The sequence below is a fragment of the Lutzomyia longipalpis genome, chromosome 1 (genome assembly GCF_024334085.1).
Source record: "Lutzomyia longipalpis isolate SR_M1_2022 chromosome 1, ASM2433408v1".
NCBI classification, from domain to species: domain Eukaryota; kingdom Metazoa; phylum Arthropoda; class Insecta; order Diptera; family Psychodidae; genus Lutzomyia; species Lutzomyia longipalpis.
In genome coordinates this window covers 35,081,644-35,095,518 of record NC_074707.1, presented here as the reverse complement: position 1 = coordinate 35,095,518, position 13,875 = coordinate 35,081,644, and the positions used below count along the sequence as shown (strand labels likewise).

General features: G+C 29.1%; 1 protein-coding gene across 9 annotated transcripts in view; it reads right to left on the bottom strand.

The window, feature by feature from the left end:
• Positions 1-753: 753 nt before the first annotated feature.
• LOC129786291 (calcium-activated potassium channel slowpoke) overlaps positions 754-13,875 on the bottom strand; it is a 51,762-nt gene continuing 38,640 nt past the window's right edge. For 2 of the 9 annotated variants that reach the window (XM_055821196.1, XM_055821198.1), the window contains 10 exons: positions 13,745-13,819; positions 7,339-7,371; positions 5,879-6,053; positions 3,785-3,962; positions 3,474-3,698; positions 3,126-3,405; positions 2,923-3,059; positions 2,710-2,852; positions 2,423-2,642; positions 754-1,735 (listed from right to left, as the gene is read on the bottom strand). In XM_055821196.1, coding sequence (XP_055677171.1) covers positions 1,598-1,735; positions 2,423-2,642; positions 2,710-2,852; positions 2,923-3,059; positions 3,126-3,405; positions 3,474-3,698; positions 3,785-3,962; positions 5,879-6,053; positions 7,339-7,371; positions 13,745-13,819 — 1,604 coding nt within the window. In that variant the 3' untranslated portion in view covers positions 754-1,597. Of the gene's footprint in view, positions 1,736-2,422; positions 2,643-2,709; positions 2,853-2,922; positions 3,060-3,125; positions 3,406-3,473; positions 3,699-3,784; positions 3,963-5,453; positions 5,520-5,878; positions 6,054-7,338; positions 7,372-8,587; positions 8,663-11,900; positions 11,952-13,744; positions 13,820-13,875 lie in introns of all 9 variants that reach the window. The other 7 variants (XM_055821193.1, XM_055821192.1, XM_055821195.1 and 4 more) reach the window with 7 other exon arrangements.

Genomic DNA, 13,875 nt, shown 5'->3' with positions numbered 1-13,875 from the left:
AAAATTTTTCTCAAATAGAAATTTAATTCTTTACCAACATTCTTGAATTTTCGTGAATTGAAAAAATCTTCAAAGAAAGAACTTAAACTCCAAGAAAAAGTCTACACTTAAAAAGTTCTTTAGTCATTTTAATTTTAGTTAGTTTTTTGTTAGTTCTTTTAGTGACTTAACAACTCAAAACTGTAATAAATTCAAACAAAACAATATTAATTTTTTAAAAAGTTTATCTCTGAGAAATATTCCCTAAAACTTCCTCAAATTTTCCTTTTTCCTCTGTTATATTTTTTTTTACATAAAAAACAATTAATATTTTAATAGTAACAAAATTATTTTGTTTAGTTCCTCCAAGAGGTTGCACCTCATCACACAACGCTCGCATTTTAGCTAGATTAGTGTTATTTTTCTTATATAAATTTTACATTTTAGTGTTATGAGTATGCGTTAATTTTAGTTTAATCGCCCCCATCTATCCCTAAATCTTATTCTAGGCGACTCTTTCATCGTTTTATTCTTTTTTTTTACGTCCTTTTGCTGAAGAGTGTAGCGACACCCGAATTTTGGTTCCCTTTGCTCACACCATTGCCTGATTGTTCTTCATTTTAGCGTGTTAAAAATTAGTTACAAGTTTTATTGTGTGTTAATTAAGCTTTAAATTAGTGTTAGTTAAGCTTCTGTTAAAATTATTAATAAAAAATAAGAAAGATAAAATTCTACAACAAAAAATGTGCTGAAAAAGAAATAAAAGAAAAATAATCAACTCAATAAATAAGAAATTTATTCAAACATAAAATTTGTAACATATTTTGATCTTTTTTTTAACACATAGACTAACTAAAAACTCAAGGACAAAATATATTTCAATATTTTTTTGAACAACAAAAAAAATCTACATAAGAAGCAAATTATGACTAAAAATGAAAATCATCTAAAAGATAATTTTATGCTAAAGAAAAAAGTCTAAAAGGGATTTTTTGCTAAATAATTCCCTTGTCTTAAATATTTTAGAAAACGAAGCAAATTAAAATTAGAAAAAAAAAATTCTTTTCTTTTAATACGGAATGGTGTGGGAAGCAATTTTTATACATTGAACAACCATCGTTCATTAATTTCTCTTGTATTTTTGAAAACATTCTTCACTAATCCATTCTCTTTGACTTGATTCCATTCTTCATTCTATTCTTCTGTGTTGATTTCTTTTTGAAAATTTTCTTTTATCTCAAATTCATTTTCTCCACCTAAAGCTCCATTTTGTGCCTAAATTAACATTTTTTCTTGAGGAAGAAGAAAAAGAATGCAGAATGGAATCAAATCAATCATTTCGCTCGATTTGTGCTCAATGCGTTCAAGACTTTATTGTTCATCCACCAACACTGTCTTCCCCTATATTAAGCTACCCTGCTCCTGAATTTTAACATGACAAAAAAAAAACGATCTAGTCCCTGTCTCGACGCCTAAGGGCCCACCCTAGGCACCATTCGAATGAACAATAAAAGTTGATAATCGCATTGAGCAGAAAGCGAGCGAAAGCACCATCCAGAATCCATGTTGTTCATATATAAGAGTAGGGACCATCAGTCAGGGCGCTACACAACAACAGTCAAGAGTTATCATCTTTGTTGGAGCCACCCCCACCTACGCCTGAGCCCTGCGTGTTTGTATTTCTACCTCCGGTCGTTGCTCGCGACGATGCCGGCTTGTATTCCAATCCCGGATCGAATTGCATCAAAACGAAGACCTACAGAAAATACAAAATTTATTTAGAAAATAATGAAATTAGAAAGAAAAAGACTAGAAAATGTTTCTTTTTTAATACATTCAAGTTTAATAAAATACTCATAGATTTTTTACGCAATGGATAATGTAGAAAAATAATTAATGTCATAAAGTTTACTCGGCTGACCTGGCCGACCCAGCTGACCTATAGTAAGTTAACAGGATTTTGTTTAAAGCTAAAAAGCTTTAAATTCTAAATATAATTATTTGAGCTCTAATACATCAAAATCAGACATAGAATTTCCTTAAAAATTCTCACCTTTTTTGGTTAAAAAATAAGCATTTTGTACATAGTTTGTCAGCCCGGGTTTATGCCAAACAATGACGTAATTTATTACGACGTAAAAAATGATTTCAAGAATTTATAAACTACTCAAATTCTCTTTTTTTTGTAAAATTTTAAATTACAAGTCTTTCAGTTTCTTCTTTTTCTTTATTTTAAATTTTTACGGCTGTTGGATTCCTTCCGGATCCATATAGCAAATTTTTTCAATTTAATGTCAAAAAAATTTGAATTGAAATTCTTCAATTCTCTTTTTAAGGGATTTTTAATCATAAACAAACTTCCATTGCAATTTTAATATCCTTAAACCTTTTAAGATTGAATTTAAGGACTTCCGCCATTTGTTTTTCTACCCCTATAGTTTACCTGATCTGTTGGCAGTAGTGAAAAATCATCTGGTGGATTTGTAATCACGTAGCGCTTACTGCTGGCATCACAACTGGAACTTGTGTCACGGAATCTGTACAAACCGATGCACAGCATTCCATATGACTTTAAGGCAGCCACAAAGAGATCACCGTACTTGCCACATTCACCAAATTGCGCCAGTGGCCCGTCGTACAGTGAAATTTGTCCCACGCGGCATCTGTTTGTATTAGAAGAATAATTTAGTTTATTTTATAATTTTATTTGTTAAAAAATAAAATTCTTACCTATCTCGATTGCTAAGACTATCAGGCGTACTGTAGCCTCCACGTAGACCCGCACCTTCCGCAAGGATCAGTTCCAGTTCTGGCGTCGCTCCACCAGTGATCAGCGATCGTATTAACGTTAAGGCGTTTTGGTTGAAATATGTCTGTAAGCAAGGAATTTAAAAAAAAAAATCTTCATTCCCAACAGAACTGTTAAACTTTTTCTATACTCACTGTAGACATAAGGGAATCTAGTACACTAACAGCAAACGCTGTCCCGCAAGCAAATGGCTGTGTTAAATACAATTCCGTATCGGGATCGTCATCATCGTCCTGGTCCAAAAATTGTACATTGCTGTCGTTGACCAATTCTGCAAAAATTGAATGAATTAGTTTAGTTTTGCATTGACTTTAAGATTAAAGGATTAGGAACTAACCTGTAATCATTGGCACATTGGCTCCGTAAACTGAACCGCGTCGTTGTAAAACAATTGGACTTCCTGCCGTATTGAGATTATCGAGTTCAGAGCCACGCTGACTTAGGACCCCGATCGTATCGTCGAAAGTCATGGCTTTAATGTTGAGGGACGCCAAGATGGCTTCCTTATCGGCGAGCGTTGGATCATCGTTACTAGGAACTTTGGCCGACAAGATGCAGCACATATCACATAAGTTAACATTCACCGCTCGCAAGTCAGCTCGACTCAGTGGTGAACCCTAAATGATAAAACAATTAGCAAAATTCCTTAAAGAACATTCTTTAAAGTAAACAGTTTCATCCTTACATTGAGGACTGAAATTTTGGGTAGATTCTGCAGCATTTTCCACTCTCGCCGAATGTAATCAACAGAACCCACAATAACCACGTGCTTCAGTTCGTGGTAGTGAAAATTTGACGCACGCAGTGGCATCACAAGATTCCGCAGTCCAATCAATGGTGAATCTGGATCAGCAAACAGGCAGACAACAACATGTCCATTTAGAACAGTCATCGCCGCTTGATTTCGATCCTACAATAAAGTTTAAAAAAAAATAAGTTTGCATCATTATGCTCAAAGCTTCAAAGTAGTCAACTACTTGTTAAGCTTTTACTAACCAGTATGCAGTCTTCTAAGTTTCGGGCAGGACTCCAATGAAACATTCCCGTTGAATCGTACTTCATCTCCGTCTTCTCAAAGTCAAAATCCTTCGACTGATCATCTGCAATCCCCGCTGGCATTGAAACACCATTCGTACCCGATTGCGTGCCACTTCCGCTTCCCCGGCTCGTGGGCCTAAAGAGACCAAAAATGATCCAAAAATAGGCACGGAATTAATATTTCTTCATTCCTTTTTCAACGCGAGAATGTAAGAAAATATCTTTATCAATGCAGAAGAATTAAATAAAATAAAAACTACAAAGGAGATGTAAGTTTCATTCCAAATCTTGTTGATCTGTAAATGCATTTTAACATGAAAAACATATAATATTTCGATGAAGATTAATGAATTTGATTTTATTTATTTATTGGGCCTTATTCAGAGACCAAGAAACCCTTGAAATTCGCTTGAAATCTTCAAATTTCAGTACAAAATTCAAAAATTTCAAAGGTTTCTTGGTCGCTGAATTAGACCCATTATTTTTAATTTATCATAGAAATTAAATAATTAGAGTCCAAGTTATTAGACAATTTTATTATTGTCAGGAATTACGTAAAATTAACGTAAAACGTACGCAAAACATAATTTAAGAAAAAGAAACTACTTTAATAGAACTCCTAGAACCAGAAAAATTTCGCAAAACATAAATCAGAAAAAAAAATCAAAAAACGGGAAAAATACGCGAAGTTAGTTTCGCAGGTTCCGCATAATATTTGGAAATACAGCAACGAAACCAAAGTACTAATCTCGTGGGCTAGGCCTGAGCTAGGCAAGACTTTTTTTATTTTTCTCCAATTTGTAGAGCTAACTTCGGATTCTTATGACTTTTTTATTTTAGAATTTTGCAATGCTTTGCAGATTTTTTCCAGTTCTGTAGAAATTGTTTCTTCTTTTCACGTTTTGAGATATGTTCTAGTTTCTTGTGTTCGGCGGAAATGGTTTCGTATTTATCACGCTGAATCGAATTCTTTTCTAGTTTCTCATGTTCCGCAAACAAAGTTTCGTATTACTCAAGTATTTTTTATTAATTTTCGTTGTCATCTTTTCCCTTAAATCATAGCTTCGTATTTTTGTACTTCTTAAGAATTTTTATTATCTGACATTCAAACGTTAAAAATTAATCATTAGTTTTTCTTCGAAACATATAAGTTTTTCATGTTAAATTTTTCTGTGTGTGTTCTCGTGAATTAATTATATCCTGAAAAATTGCATTTCTACTAAAATGCTAAAACAACAAAGAAAAATGTTTACAATTCTGTATGCTGCTGCTTAGTAAAGGGGGTTTATTACTAATTAGTGGATTTTCTTTAGATCTTAATTTATTTTCTCATCTTTGTGCATTTTTTTCCTTTATTTTAACTACAAAAAAACATCAAGCACAGGCAAGGCAAAAAAGAGGATGAAAAAGGTGCACAAAAATAAGGACTTCAAAGACTAAGCCTTTTGTGAGACAAAAAGGTGATGTAATATAGAGAGGTGCATGAAAAATGTGTGTGTGTGTGTCGTGTGTGTGCAGAAAGGTGAAAAAATAGAGTTTTTTCTCAACACACAAAGTTCATACAAAAGACATTGAGATTAAAAAGGAGAAATAAAAGGAATGAGAAAAAAGTTAGAATAGCGCATACATGAGTTTTTTCACTTCGTAAGCAAGTTGATAGCCCGCGTATGGATTAGCTTCAGTTTCCGCAGGTCTGAAAGTTTCACCAAGTCACAAATCACATATTAAAAAAAAAATTGTTAGAATTCTTTCAATTAATCCATTTTCTTCTCACTATCTAAAATTAATTCTTAGTTTTTGTCAATTTTCTAAAATATTTTTTTTGGTGTACAAAAATACACTGTGCAGGAAAATTGTATGGTTGCAACATTTCAAATTTTCATCATTTTTCATGTTTTTTATTCCAATTGTTTGTTTTTTTTACACATTAAGCAATGAAAATGATTGTAGATATGAAATGTTTGATGATTTTTTTTATTGATGCTTTATCTCTGTAAAATATTGCGCAAACACATATGGGAGAGAGAGGAAAAAATTAAAAGGGAAACTCACCGTGTGGTTGCATTGTAATTTGATGGGGAAACTGCATTTTCCGGCGGTTGGCGATTTACATTCGGTTTCACCTTGTTAACTTGTTTTGTGGAATTCCCAAGTTGCCATCCGGGAGGCGCGGGGGCCCCCGTTTGATTTTGGGAAAGCTGAGCATTGCGTCGATTCCGATTGATTACTATACATATTATGCACACAAGAATTTCGTTGATGTGGAAGAAAGAGACAAAAAGAAAATTTTAAATACATAAAAGAATTTCCAGTAAGATTCTTAATTTTTTTTCTGAATAATTTTCTCTTCTTTTTTTGGATATATTTTACAGAGATATTTTTTTTTGAACTAAAATCAAAAGAAAGGACTTAATTTTATCACTGTTTAAGCAATAAAATTAATAGAGAGATTATAATAATAAAAACACTTCCAATCAAAAACATCGATTCAACACTTTTATATCTTTTTCTTGCCATTTTTGGATGCTGCACAGATAAACACCCAACACGTATATTGCAACAATATTCCTTTCAAGGCATCGCTTCTTTTTTTTTTTTGTTTCTGCAATTCCTTTATGGCTCATTGATACCATTATCAAATGCTTTTCAACAATATCAAGTGGTGGTGTAAATTTGCAATATGTAAATTTTTTAAAACCACCAAATTAGTAATATAAATACGCCATAAATTTTTGTTTTGTATAAATTAAAAGATAACAAAATAATATACAGTTTACTCTCAAAGAAAACTTTCAAAATATTACTTTAAGTTTATCTTATTTTTACCGCAAATAATAAAAGAGGCAACACGACAGCCAAATATATATTTTTTTACACGATCATTACATAGAGGAAAGATAGAGAGAGAAGAGCAGGGAGAAAGTTTGTCAAGAACTAAAAAGTGATGTAAAAAACGAAAGGTTCTTGAGATAAGAATATAATATTAGGGGCGTTCACTATATTTTTAGTAATTTTATAAAGTTCCGTAATTGTTTATATGTAAAATAATTTAGAAATTCGCTATGAAAAGTAATAAGAACTATTAACGTAAACGTAAATATGCTAAAAGTATAAACGAAGTAACTAATCACTGTCAGAATACTAAAATTTTGTAATAAAAACTGAATTTCTAGATTTGTTACTTTAACGTATTTTTAGTAAATGAAATATCTACTTATTGCTTATGTTTTACGCCCGAATTTTTACAATAAAGTAATAAAACTGGACTAATGTGAACACCCCTAATGGAATTTAAGTGTAAAAAATGGAAAGAAAATACGTGTTGGACGGTCATAAGGGGCACTTCAATTATGTAAACTCTTTTTTTTTACTACAAATTTAATGAGAAAAATGATTTTTTTTACGTTGGATTTTTTCTCATTTCATTATTTTGCCTTCTGTTTTTTTTTTTTTCTTTTCTTGTCATTTGATTGCAAGTATTTACTTACAGAGAAGTAAGTAAAATTACTCACAATTAATATCCTCTCGGTCCCTTGTGATCTCGCCTGTAAGAAAGTCATGAAGAAACATCTATTTATAGTCAAACAATTTTTTCATAGCAGATTCTAACAAGAAAATTCGTCACTGTATTTTCTTTTAGGTTTTTTGAAAATCTTTTTTTTTGCAACATTAAAAGAAAATTTATTATTGAAAATGAAAAGAAAATAAAGGAAATATTATATTGACAGATGTACAAAAAGCAACAAAAATTAAAGAAAGAAAAATTAAATATTTCTTCTTAATTATTTTTACGAATTCTATACAAAATAATCTTGTTCACTTAAAAGATTGTAAAAAAAATTTGTTAAAAATAAATAAATTAGTGGAAGACATCAAATAGCAGTCTCTTTAAGTAGAAAGAAACAAAGAGATTGTAAGATTCTTTCTCAATTTATGAAGACACAAATTCATGCAATATCTCATTATTACACTCAATTACTGTTATATATAGATAATTAATTATTTTTAATTCACAAAATTTATTAGTTCAAGTTATATTAATTTTTTTTTATTTCAAAGATTTCATAAAAATCTCGTAAATTACAGACAAAATACACAAAATGAGAAGGTGATTTTCAATGGAGATGGAAAGAAGATGGTTAAGGGATTATGTGATAGGGAAGAAATTACAGAGAGATGATAGATTTTTCTCAACTTTTTCACTTTTAACCGACATCAAATAAGCTTTTTTTTTATTTTCTCTTTATTGTCTTTACTTTTTAAAGAGATCATTTTCTTTTCTTCTTTTAAAAAAATCATAAAATAAAATCTCCCAGAGAGGGAAAAAACAAAGCATTTTAATATATTTTTTTTTTAAATAAATAAAGTATATTTTAGGACGAATTGAATATTCAGCATTAAATTAAATTAAATTGGCATGTTTTCTTAAATGACTAATCGCTTGATGCAAGAAGTTCTTTCTGATTAAAAAAGGAATATTTGGTCCTATTCTGCGACCAAGAAATCCAGGGATTTCTTGGTCGCAGAGTACGATCCAATATTTTGATGAAAAAAATCTTCTAATTTATTTCTTTGTCGCAATAACTATGTCTTTTTTGCATCAAGGATTCTTCACATTGATATGAAAACAATAAAAAGAAAACTAAAGAACGTGTGTCCTTATAATCATGTGGAATAAAAATATAATAATATATTAAAATGTAAAGAAAAACGAACAATTAGACAAATAAAAGAGACACTTTGTAATAAAGTGACCTTTACCCGATGTTAATCCACGAACGTGCACCCGTTTCGGAAGTTCCGGTGGGGTGAACGTCGGGGCGGGATGATGATCATCTGCAAAATTATACAAGAGTCTCCTGATTCCACATCTTTTTTTCTCTTTTATTTTTAACTTCCTCAAACATTGCACTAATAAAGTTAACAGAAAAAAAATAAACAGGACTATTTCCTTTTTTTTTAAATTTCCTTATTAAACATTGAACTTGTGTAATAAGTAACAAAATTTAAAAATTTATTTCACCAAATAATCGTTATATTTCGATTTTGCTTTTTTATTATGAATTTTGACTTAAACAGTGATTCATTTTGAGAGAAGTTGCGTTTTTTTTTAAATAACTTTTGTGTTTGAGAACAAAGCAAGGGCAATAGTTTATTTCAAAGGGTTAAGTAAAGGTCTAAAGTTGACTGATTGTCGTTTACTGATTAAACAATTTAATTGTTTTAGTCACGAATTTGGTCAGAATTGAACATAGAATTCATTATTTATTTTATGATTACTTAACATGCAATGGTAACATTAAAAAAAAGATTTTCCTAAACTTTAAACATTTTTACTCTTCAGTGAATTTTGAAAAACTTTAACAAATTAACTATTTTGCTATCTTTTTTTTTAAATGAATTCAGAAATATAATAATTTATTCTTAAATATTCTTTTATTTTATTTTTTTAAGAACGATGAGTTACCTTTTTTACAGGACCCTCCCATTATACCAAATAAGCCAGAAGTTGTACGAACTACAATTTGAATAAAACTTCTTTTATGAATCACTGTTTTCCTTTTAGAATAAAATAATTTTTAATATTATTTGTTTGATAAATAATAATTATAAAATAATAAATAAAATAAGAATAAAAATAACTTCAAAAAATAAATTAAGAAGGAGGGTTTTATATTGAAAAAGTAAAATAATAGTAAATTTGCCAAAAGCTAGATTTGTTTTTTTTTTATATAATATTTTGCTGATAACTCGTTAAACGGTGTTCAAATTTGATAGTTGAGAAGAGGATTTATTCTTGTTCTTGTTAAAAGAAATTAACTAAAATGTGGGCGAAATAATTAACTAGCAGTTGCTAAAGAGTAAAAAATTAGAGATCAAAATAGAGCTATAAAATCACAAGACGTGCATTAAAAGAGTGCAGTGAATAGCCAAAATAATCAGTTAATCTGAAAACTAATTTGGCACGTAAAGAAAATTTATTTATAATTTTAATTCTATTTTAAGCCATTCACAGGTAAGCAATTTCTTATGTACCTAATAATAATAATAATAATAATAATAATATAGCATTGCTGTGGCATTTTCTTGCATGTAGCAAAATCTAATAAATTCCTTTGTCAATATGCATTACAAGAGTGTATTGTTTGTGTTTAATTTCATTGTATTTTTTTTTCTCAAGAAAATTCACGAAAATTCCAAAGAAAATTCGTGTTATTTTTAGTTAGTTTCTTCTGTATCTATTTTAGCATGAAATTGGTGTATTTATAAACATCATCAGAGACAAACACAAAGAGAGTTAATTTTGCTGATGTGTGTGGTGTTTCTGGATGGTGGTGTCTTTTGCTGTTGTTAGTGTTAAAAAATAAACAAATGTTCTGTGAATGTTAAAAGAAAATGTTGTGTCAACAAGTAAATGCGATAAAATGGTCAATTTGATCAACATATAAAATGTGAAACAAATGAACTTCACAAGACATTTCCATTTTTGTTTTTTAAATTAAATCTGAAAATTAAATTTGCTGCACAAATAAGTTAAGAGACAAACAGTAATTGTGAACAGAGACCATTATTGTCCACCAATAAAAATAAATTCTTCGCCATTAAATAGAAAATTTCGTTTTTTCGAATTGTTTTTGTTGAAATAATTATTAATTTGTTTGTATAATGAAATTTTGTATAGAAAAATTAATAATTTATTTCTCTGGTGGCAAAATGAAAATATTTTTAGCAGTTCCGTTTTCTTTCAAAATAATTATACAACACGACTTCTTTGACAAAACACATTGTTTTTAGTTGCTTCGTGAACAACATTGTGGTGATGGTGGGAGGTTTTCGGCAGTCGCAACCCAAACTTACTTGGAAAATGGAAGTCATCTGCTAATCCCCGTCATTAAAAATGGTGTAAAAAATAAAGCTCATGTATTAATAAAGAAAATTTCAGAATAGTGTGCGTTAGTTTGTGGAATTTTTCATAGATTGTTCCATTCTTTTCAAATTCATTGCAAAAACACAGATAATTAGTTATGTGATCAACAACTTTCTGCAATTTATGTTGTTATAACACAAAAAATTATTGATAGAAAATCTTCCAAATATTAATTTATGAAATGATCCATATCTTGAAAAGGATTAAACATCTGCAATCCAATTGAGAAAATTCCACAGAATGTGTTTATTTAAATTTCACCAAAATTGCCTTTTTTCCAGTGCTTTTAATTAAAACTTCCCTCAGTGTTTTGTGTGTGAGTAAAATAAAAAAAGAATTCTATTTTTCATTTCAAATTTTCAGCAATTCATCAACATTTTCAAACATTTAACTTTGTCATTTCCATCAATATATACTTTTTAACTTAATGAATTGCTAAAACTTTGCATATCATATTAAACTTTTTTGTATATATAAAGTTACAGACATTTAAAATGACAAAGAAAAAACAACAATTCACTTATCTGCAAATTTTCAAAAAAATATTATTTCTCTCAAATATTTTCACGATAATTTTTCTTCCATTTACAATAATAATAAAAAGAAATTTTTACATCATTCTTACATCAATGTATAAAATGATAAAAAAAAAACTTTAAAGAAAATTTCTTTTTTAAGTGAAAAACACATGACGTTACATTGAGATAAAAGAAAATATTAAAAAAAAGAAAATAAGAAAAAAAATCTTTTTTCTTTTTTAAAATTTTCAAACTCAAACCCTAAAACGATGAAAGCATTCTAGTTTTAATAATATTTTTCACGTTCTTAAATGAGAAATAAAACACCAAAAAAATATTAGGAAATAAATATCGGAAGAAAAACGTTTTCTCGAAATTCTAAATATATATAATTAATATTTATTATGGACGTTACGATATAATCATCCCATTCACACACATTTTCCTCCATAGAAACATTCAAAATTTCTTCTACATCATATCTCTGTGCTTAAACACATTTCTCAAATTTTTTTTTTTATTCTTTTTAAATATTTATATTATGAAAAATAAAAAGGTAAATGTTCTTCATCTAAGGACTTTGAGGAAAGTTCTTGTTTCTAAAACAAGGAGGAAGAAAAATACGTACTTGCACGCCCAACCATCTGAACGGCTCGAACCCCCTTCCTGAATGTAGCCACTGGAGTCTCGCAATTTTTTTATTTTTATTGTTTTGTAAATATGGCATATTTATTTGTTTTTTTTTTAGATTTTCACGATGTTTTGTTTGTGGCCAACGATGGTATTTTTTATGCGTTTCATCACCCAATTGATGTGAAAGTGTATGAATGAGAAAGAAAAAGAAATAGATTTCTGCATGAATATTTGCACGAAAAGTACCCAATATTTCCACCAATTTTCTTTTCTTTTTTAAAAATATTCTAATGTTTCTTTTTAATTGAACGATGATGCCTTTTCTCTTCTACCACAGAAGACTTCTTTTTAATATCAATGTTGCTAAAGCTGTAAAAGGAATTTATTAACATTTTAGAAATGTTTTTTTTTTTGCATAATTTCCTTTGTAGGTCAGCATTATCTCCTCGAACATTTATGTAATAAATTCCTGTGGAGCTTTTAGTGAATGAGTTTATATATAGTATTGGTGTTCTTATCAGTAAGGCTGTCAGCTCTTTATGCCACTCCAACATCATAGCGGAAAGAACATTGTTAAGCAGAAGCTTAAATCAATTTAATTGAATATTGATTAGAAGAATATTAGTAAGAAAATCATTTGGGGTTATTTTTAGTATAATAAATTGATGAAAAATATTTTATTTTACTTCTTTAATTAAATGCTTAAAGATCTTCTAGCTGCGTGATTAAATCTACAAAAAAAGTGAATTGAAAATATTTTTCATCAACTATACAAAAATATTTTTTAAAAATTTAGTGAGTGTCGTAAGTAAGTAGTATTGACAAAGACATTATGTTATAGTATACAAAAGCTTAAGAAGCTTTTTTTAAGAACACACAACAACGTGGTTCAAAAAGCATAATACGCCAGATAAGCTGTGTTGGATACACTTTATAATTTTTTAGCGGATTCTTATCAAAATTTTTAAACAATTTTTCAGAAAGTCACTGAATTTTTGTTTTTATTGCATCTAACAAAAAATTAAAAAAAGAATCACAACTCAAAAAAATTAATTTTTGTGATTGTACTCGTTATAGGCAGTTGTGGTCTCGTAAAATAACCAAAAGCACCGAAAAATACAATGACAAAATAATTATTGAAAAGTTCAATAAAACAGAAAATCTCAATGAATAATTGTGAGCAAAAATAAATTGATAATGAACATTTTTACAATCATTTAAAGCAGGGCTCTCCCTTCCATTTTATGAGTGATTTCAATGCCAAAAAAAGTTCACACGATGAAATTTCAAAAATTTAGAATTTTGAAAATATATTTTTTAACTCCCTTGTAAAGCCCTGATTTAAGAAAACAAACAAAAATGCGGCAGTGAACACTGAACTTTGAAAAACACTCAAAAGTTGAAACTACAAAAAAACAGCCCATAAAAAGCTTAAAATCTTTTTTTTTTTTTTTAATTTTTCCTCCACATAGTTTGTTAATTGAGAATTAGAGAACTTTTTTTTCCACAGAATTCCTTAATGGGAAAAATAATTAAATTTTGAGTGAATCACAGAGGAGTTTAATAAACTAAAATTAATCACAAATAAATTACAACAAATAATTACGTTAGAGCATGTTATTAGCAAATATCTCAAAATAGCGGTTTTATTTGTAATATATTTCTGGCATAATCAACTTCATTAATTGCAAGATTTTGCGATAATTTTGTTAAACAAAAAAAAAAACGATAGCATAATTAATTTTTTCGGTTAGCACTCAAATCGAATTATTTTTCCAATGTTTTCTTTTTAATACGCAAAATGTTATTAATTTTATGCTTGTTTTGCATAATTCGTACCATCGATGAATGTGTGGCAGGCAGAATTAACGCCTTGCTTGACCATTCCTGTTTGCATCATAATCATGCCGACATCTGTGAAAGGCCCAAATTTTTTCATCATTTAATCATGAGAATCAAAAGTCCGCCAC